This window comes from Monosiga brevicollis, genomic scaffold (genome assembly GCF_000002865.3).
Source record: "Monosiga brevicollis MX1 MONBRscaffold_3 genomic scaffold, whole genome shotgun sequence".
Taxonomy (NCBI): Eukaryota; class Choanoflagellata; order Craspedida; family Salpingoecidae; genus Monosiga; species Monosiga brevicollis.
The window spans coordinates 1,089-8,837 of NW_001865040.1; the positions used below are offsets into that span (position 1 = coordinate 1,089).

General features: G+C 53.8%; 2 protein-coding genes across 2 annotated transcripts in view; both read right to left on the reverse strand.

The window, feature by feature from the left end:
• Nucleotides 1–110: 110 nt before the first annotated feature.
• MONBRDRAFT_14280 (uncharacterized protein) lies at nucleotides 111–515 on the reverse strand (the record flags this gene model as incomplete). The annotated part of the gene is made up of 1 exon (XM_001743186.1): nucleotides 111–515. A coding segment is annotated over one exon (405 nt), but the record flags the coding sequence as incomplete, so codon positions are not given.
• Nucleotides 516–6,470: 5,955 nt separating this feature from the next.
• The window catches only part of MONBRDRAFT_22646 (uncharacterized protein), a gene marked incomplete at both ends in the record, with an annotated part of 1,910 nt that continues 631 nt past the window's right edge, over nucleotides 6,471–7,749 (reverse strand). The window contains 6 exons of the mRNA XM_001743187.1: nucleotides 6,471–6,638; nucleotides 6,759–6,830; nucleotides 6,950–7,021; nucleotides 7,132–7,203; nucleotides 7,305–7,376; nucleotides 7,493–7,564. Coding sequence (XP_001743239.1) covers nucleotides 6,471–6,638; nucleotides 6,759–6,830; nucleotides 6,950–7,021; nucleotides 7,132–7,203; nucleotides 7,305–7,376; nucleotides 7,493–7,564 — 528 coding nt within the window. The remainder of the gene's footprint in view (nucleotides 6,639–6,758; nucleotides 6,831–6,949; nucleotides 7,022–7,131; nucleotides 7,204–7,304; nucleotides 7,377–7,492; nucleotides 7,565–7,749) is intronic.

Below are 7,749 nucleotides of genomic sequence, written 5' to 3' on the forward strand. Positions count from 1 at the left end.
CTCGGCTCAGATGTAGCCTGCTCCAGCGCAGCAGGCGCATCAGATGTAGCCTGCTGCATCGCCTCAGGTGTAGCCTGCTCCAGCGCAGCAGGTGCAGCCTGCTCCAGCACATCAGACGTAGCCTGCTCCATCGCCTCAGATGTAGCCTGCTCCATCGCCTCATACGTAGCCTGCTCCATCGCCTCAGATGTAGCCTGCTCCATCGCCTCAGATGTAGCCTGCTCCATCGGCTCAGGTGTAGCCTGCTCCAGCGCAGCAGGTGCAGCCTGCTCCATCGCCTCAGATGTAGCCTGCTCCATCGCCTCAGATGTAGCCTGCTCCATCGCCTCAGGTGTAGCCTGCTCCATCGCCTCAGATGTAGCCTGCTCCATCGCCTCAGGTGTAGCCTGCTCCAGCGCAGCAGGTGCAGCCTGCTCCATCGCCTCAGATGTAGCCTGCTCCATCGCCTCAGGAGCAGCCTGTTCCATCGGCTCAGATGTATCCTGCTCCATCGGCTCAGATGTAGCCTGCTCCATCGCCTTAGGTGCAGCCTGCTTCATCGCCTTAGGTGCAGCCTGCTGCATCGCCTCAGGTGTAGCCTGCTCCAGCGCAGCAGGTGCAGCCTGCTCCATCGGCTCAGATGTAACCTGCTCCATCGCCTCAGATTTAGCCTGCTCCAGCGCAGCAGGCGCATCAGATGAAGCCTGCTGCATCGCCTCAGGTGTAGCCTGCTCCATCGCCTCAGGCGCAGCCTGTTCCATCGGCTCAGATGTATCCTGCTCCATCGCCTCAGATGTAGCCTGCTCCATCGCCTCAGTAATAGCCTGCTCCAGCGCAGCAGGTGCAGCCTGCTCCATCGCCTCAGATGTAGCCTGCTCCATCGGCTCAGATGTAGCCTGCTCCATCGCCTCAGGTGCAGCCTGCTCCAGCGCAGCAGGCGCATCTGATGTAGCCTGCTGCATCGCCTCAGATGTAGCCTGCTCCAGCGCCTCAGATGTAGCCTGCTCCATCGCCTCAGATGTAGCCTGCTCCATCGCCTCAGATGTAGCCTGCTCCATCGGCTTAGATGTATCCTGCTCCATCGGCTCAGATGTAGCCTGCTCCAGCGCAGCAGGTGCAGCCTGCTCCATCGCCTCAGGTGCAGCCTGCTGCAGCGCAGCAGGTGCAGCCTGCTCCAGCGCAGCAGGCGCATCAGGTGTAGCCTGCTCCATCGCCTCAGATGTAGCCTGCTCCATCGCCTCAGATGTAGCCTGCTCCATCGCCTCAGATGTAGCCTGCTCCATCGCCTCAGGTGCAGCCTGCTCCAGCGCAGCAGGCGCATCAGACGTAGCCTGCTCCAGCGCATCAGATGTAGCCTGCTCCATTGGCTCAGATGTAGCCTGCTGCATCGCCTCAGATGTAGCCTGCTCCAGCGCATCAGATGTAGCCTGCTGCATCGCCTCAGATGTAGCCTGCTCCATCGCCTCAGGTGCAGCCTGCTCAGGTGCAGCCTGCTCCAGCGCAGCAGGTGTAGCCCGCTCCATTGCCTCGGGTCTTGGCAGCTCTGGTGCATCAGGTGTAACAAGTTCCGGCGCAGCAGGCGCATCAAGTGTAGGCAGCTCTGGCGCAGCCGATGTAGCCGGCTCCAGTACAGCAGGCTCGGGTAGCTCAGGTAGCTCTGGCGCCTCAGGCGCATCTAGCTCTGGCGTATCAGGCGCATCTAGCTCTGGCGTATCAGGTGTAGCCGTCTCTACTGCATCAGGCGTACTCAGCTCTGGCCCATCAGGTGCAGCCGGCTCCGCTTCCAATCGATCGTCATGATCAGCACTTGGGCTGTGAATGACCACTGTCGTGCAGGCCCACCGACGCGGTGTTTCTACCATGACAGCCATTGGTTTGGTTCCATTTACTCTAGAGCTGTCGCCTGCAAACGCAGCTGCAATCGTTGCTTCGTCGGCTGCGCCCCCTAATACCTGTTTGGCTGATGACGGCCCATTTGGGTGTTTATCCTCTGTACGCGCCCCGGCAGTATAGCTGACTCGACCGTTCACGCTGCCATTGAGAATATCCGTTGCCTCATCAAACGATGTCGGTCCAGCGTGGAGTTCGGTTTGTTCTGTGTGCTCCAATGCTGACTGATGAGGCAATGAGGCGAGTTGCCAGCCTTCTTGCTCTTCCATTGGGTTGGTCACATTGCTCCCCGCTTCACCAGCGGTGTGGCTGACGCTGTCTTTTGGCGGCTCATCAGAGGTCGTTGCCATGGCTGCACGCGATGTATCGTCCGCCTCCATGAACATTGGTCGTTTGGCCGGAGGTTGACCTTGGCATTGCTGATTCAAGTCAAGCATCCCATGGCCCGGCTGCTCATGCGATGATAAGTTCTGTGGAATCGCATTGGCGGCACGATGCTTTTGTTTTTGCTTCTCAAGCAAGACCAAAAAAGATTGCACGTCCACATCGTGTCTCTTGGGTCGCTTGGGTCGCTGGACCTCCATATAGCTCGAGCCCCGTCCTGCTTGCCTGAGCCGCTGCATAAAGACGCTTCGTGGCGTCTCCGAAGTGGCGGGATCACCCACATGACATTGCTTTTGATGTCGTAGCAGGCTTTCGGGTGTGGAAAAGCAGCAAGTACAGCATGGACATCTGTATCCACGATATGCTGGAATGCCTGGATACGCAGGTCGACAGCCATTCATGTCTAGAATGGGCTTGCTTCGCGGCATTGCTTCCTTGATGAGGTCCATTGCTCGCGAGATATCTGCGTCTTGCACGTTTACTAGGTGGCTCTTCAGGTGCATGGCTGGGCGATTGTTCAAAGCCAACCCACACTTGCCGCAGATTAATACCCATTCGTACTCATCCAAAAGCAGACCAAGCGACTCCAGGTAGGATTGAGCATGTGATACATTGGCATTAACGCTCAGCGACACTTGACGATGAGGAAACCGCCTTTGAGACGCTTTAAGGGCATCGTCAGTGTCCACAAGGCGGTGCGGGCGCAACTCAACAAGAGCGGTCCCTGTCGCATCCTCGTGATCGTTTTTGATATGCCGTCTCGTGCTCTCAGGATTGGCGTATCGATGCCTGCAGTCAACCATGGGACAGTGAAATTTGCCATCGAGGCCCCGTTCCAAATGGAAGGTCAAAGATCCGATCCTGATACTCGATGCTTGCTGATGATGCTGCAAGTTGGTTTCAAAGCAAAGTGAGGATGCCATAGACCACATGAAAGAACCCGCGCACGACGTAAGGCTCACCTTGCGCTGATGTTTCTCCCTCTCCTTCTGAGTTTTGAACGTGAGCGAACATTTTTGGCATGCAACGGGTTGGCTTTGAGAGTTGGATGAAGATGAAACATCCATGTTGTGGCGTGATGAGAATGTTCAAGTCGACTGAAGTACAAGGCCTGCAAACGTTCGGGGCTGGCCAAATGGATGGCATACCCCTGAGCGAGGAAGTAAGCGTGGTGGTGCTCCAGAAGAATGGGAAGGGACTGATGGGTGTGTCGCCAACAAAACATACTTTGATGGCTTTTGGCAAACAATGATGCTGCCTTGCGTCGGCCGTCGTAATGGGCGATTACCAATCCAAGCAGTGGGACGGGCGCCAACCACCCAGTATCCTTGGTGCAACTTGCACTGCAAGTATCCGAACGGTTGCTCCCACGACGACCCAAGCCAAGATGGCTTGAGCGCCGCAACCTCCACGATAAAAAAAAAATAATTCCGTCACACACACACACACACACACACACACACACACACACACACACACACACACACACACACTCACACACACACACACACACACTCACACACACACACACACACACACACACACACACACACACACACACACACACACGCAACACACACACACACACACACACACATTCAACAAAATCTCTCAGTTTCCACGGCTTGTGCTGCTTCTTCAAAAGTCATATCTACACTTTCTTTCATTTCTTCTACGAAAAGTGAAGGGAATTGAATCAAATGACCTTACTCGAATTCATAGAGGATGCATTAACTTTAATAATGGATACAAATAAAATCGGTTTTAGAACAAGAAGGGCAGGCGTGAGGCGGGCGCCTCGGAGGCGGGCGCGGCCAACCATACGAACAACAGCAAAGACGCGCCAGTCAGACGAAGGCAGCATGAGCCCGGAATGAGCCTCCTTGTAGCCAAGGATATTGATTACCACTCGCTGCTCCTGACCTGAAGCGTTTTGGTCTCATGAGATGCCAAAGAGACACAGCGCTCAAAACCTCGGCCGACCAGGCGCGCACGTCCCACAGTAAACGGGTTCAAACGGCAGTGCCTGCCTCTAAATAACATGTGATGTCCATGATATCACGCACGAGGCAGCCGCTGATGTGTCCATGTCCCAATGTGTGCGTCTAAACGATTTTTGTGATCAAAGTGCCTCGTCAGCTATGCACCCCCAGTCTTGCGGGCTCAAACAGCAGCTTTTACCTTCAACTGACATCTGAGGTCATCACGCCCGACATAAAGCAGCGTCCAGGTGACTTTGCCACAAGCTATGCTGCTGGGGGAGCTTGCAATCAGTCATAACCAAGTGCCACAATCGCCAAGGGACCACGGGTAGGCTGGATACATAACGCAAACACACTTCTCAAACGGCAGGGCCTACCTTCAAATGGCATCAAGAGTCTATATTCCCATGAAAAATGTCGCGTAGATGTACTCATAGCAATATGCGTGCATGTCGTGGGCCTGAGACCATTCATATCGACGTGCCACATCAGTCAAGCGCGCTCGACCCTAGCCCAAGCTTTGCACGGCACGTGTACGTACCGGGCCCCAACGGCGACCAAGTGACCTCGGATACACATCAAACATCCTCGTCAGCAGCGTTGCTTCGTCAACAAAACCACCGAATATTCCGAGCAGCTGCAGGTTGACTATGAGCACAGGCATGAGGTCAACCCCCGTGAAGATACAGACAAGCCGGCACCAGCGATTAAACGGCCGGACCCACCTAAATGCGGCCTTAAACCGGACAATTACCACAGATTAGGCATTCCGCATGTCTGCGCAGTCATACAAAACGTCGTCGTTCGCGCCCGGCTGACCTTTGCCTCCCCTGTTATCAAGGCGCGCGAACGATCAGCGTATCATAGCTCGGGCGGCCTAATTTAGCAGGCAAGGCGGGTCAAGAAGCAGCACAAACCTGATTCCAAGCGTGCAGCTGTCATCTCATCGGTCAAATTAGCACTTTCTGAAGCCGTGAACAAACAAGAGACGACGGACGGGGCTGCCCCGAGTAGATGAGATGCGTAGATATGGCCTTGGTACCGCCATCAACAAATGTTAGCAAAATACTCCCAAACGAAAATCAACGATAAGCGACGTTCTCACAAGGCTTCACTCACCGGCTGTCCGAATCACAATCTGCTCATCCTAGTCCATACGTTATTCCCGACACGTTTGAATCCGCCTCGGTCGGCCTGGGTGTGTCAGAATCGGGGGCGCGGCCGCTTTAGGTCAGACGTCTCAAGCAATTGAGAAGCCCGAAACAGCGATCGACATGGAGCGTGGCAGCCTCAACAAACCTGCCTGGTACCAAATCGCATTCGCCATGCCCCATCGTGCTCTTGGCACGTCTTGGGCACATTCTGGAGGCTGTGGCAAGCGATCAAAGAGCCTTGGCACCCTGACCGTGCCGCGTATCCGGGTGAGCAAACAATCAAGGTCGTACTTTTAAGCTTGGTGGACGAAAAACCAGGCCAAATTGAACGAGCAATGCTTACTGTTGCATCGTCTTGCCATCGTCGTCCCGGCCGACCAGCATCATGAGTCAATGCGACCAGTGGTGTCCAGCGCCCTTGCTCGACTCGAACACAGGCCGATGGTTTGGAACGCATGTGTGGTCGAGAACAAACAAACAGTAAAATGTCTGACAACTTTTGCGTTTGTCTTACATTTTGTAAAATGTCTGACAACTTTTTCGTGGTTCTTGTTGTTGGAATAATAAGGCGAAAGAGGAGAAAGGAAAGAGGGCTTTCTGTTGGTTTTGAGACGGTGCACGACTGCCCTGGTTAGATATTGAGCTCGCGGTTCGTGACAGCTTCTTGCGCTGGCTCAAGAAAAAAAAAGAAGAAGGAAAATGCACCAGTTCCTTTGAGCAGGGAGCAACAAACCACGAACACGTTGACAAAGCGCACCTTGTCGTCATTTCGAGCAGGGTCAGCCATGGGGACCCCGAAGGTTCGACGGGCTCTTCATTGTTCATCCCAGCGTTTTTGGTGTCGCCACGGCTGGCAAACGCTCAACGGTTTGGGGGATGGCATCGCTACCAGCAGCAAGAATTAAGAATTACACCTTGGGATAAAATTTATTTCTGCTGAATTTCTTCCAGGATGATCAACACTTCGCATGTCAGCTCATAGAACTCAAACACAACAGGCGATCAAGTCAGACAGCAAAGGGCCAATTTGCTGCCGAGACAACACTCAAGACATCACCCAAAGCTCAAGCAGCCTGGGGCCTTAACAAGTCATGCAGTTCTCGCTGGTGATGACTTGGCAAGTACCCAGCGATCGAACCGATTCTGGGACTGTTGATGTGTCAAGTTGAGAATTTGAGCAAATGTGCAAGGTTCCCTCGACGCTGGTGATATTGCCAAGACCGTCCACATTGGTTAAAGCGTCATTGCCCTGCACGAGCCAGCAAAACAAGACATGAGAGGCTTGCAGACACACCATCCTCATCTTCTGCCTCGCCACGTTGGCATTCGCGCCATATTCAGAGTAGTACGCCTTTGCTTAGCAACGTACGTAGATGCCCAAGTAGCCCCTGACGATTGTGATGCTTCCAAGTCCATCCACGTTGGTCAGGGCGGCATTAGCCTGTCCAAGCCAACAAACAAACCATCAGAAGCTCCAAAGACACTTTCCTGATACCCTGTTTTCCGCATCCACACACGCGCGCAACATTCAAAGCAACATGCTCGCATACAACAACCTACTCTGATGGACAAATAGCCACCCACGTCGGTGATGCTTCGAAGACCATCCACGTTGTCTAGGACGGGGTTGGACTGTCGCAGGCATCAGAACAAGCCATCAGATGTTTGCATCATTCCAATCGGCCCACCTTCGCTACGCACACGCTTCATCCCAACTGGCACACCCTCACATAACAACGTACAAAGATAGATAAGTAGCCGCCGACGCTGGTGATGCTTCCCAGGCCATCCACATTGACCAGGGCTTCATTGTACTGTTTGAGCGAGCAAAACAAGACATCAGGCGCGCACAAGCACATTTTTCTCATATTTTACACACACGAGTCATGTTCGTCGAAAGGACACAAGAACCTACTCTTATGTCCACGTCGCCTCCTACGCTTGTGATATTTCCAACCCCAGCCACATTGATCAGGGCATCATTGGACTGTGTGAGCCAGCAAAGCAAGCCATCAGACGCAGACCACCCTCATGTTCTGTTGGCTCATGTCATATAGATCCGTCATATTATTCAAAATGACCCGCCCTTAGACTACGACGTACGTTAATGAAAAAGGAGTCGCCGACGCTAGTGATACTTCCAAGTCCGTCCACGTTTGTCAGGTTCGTATTGAGCTGTTCAAGTTAAGGCAAGAATCCATCAGGCGCTGACCATCATCGTCATCATCGTCATCATCATCATCACCAACCCAACACGCTCGTCAATGCGACATTCAAATGACACACGCCCTCAGAGAACGACGTACACCAATGCGCAAGTGGCCGTCGACGCTGCTGACATGTCCAAGCCCATCCAAATT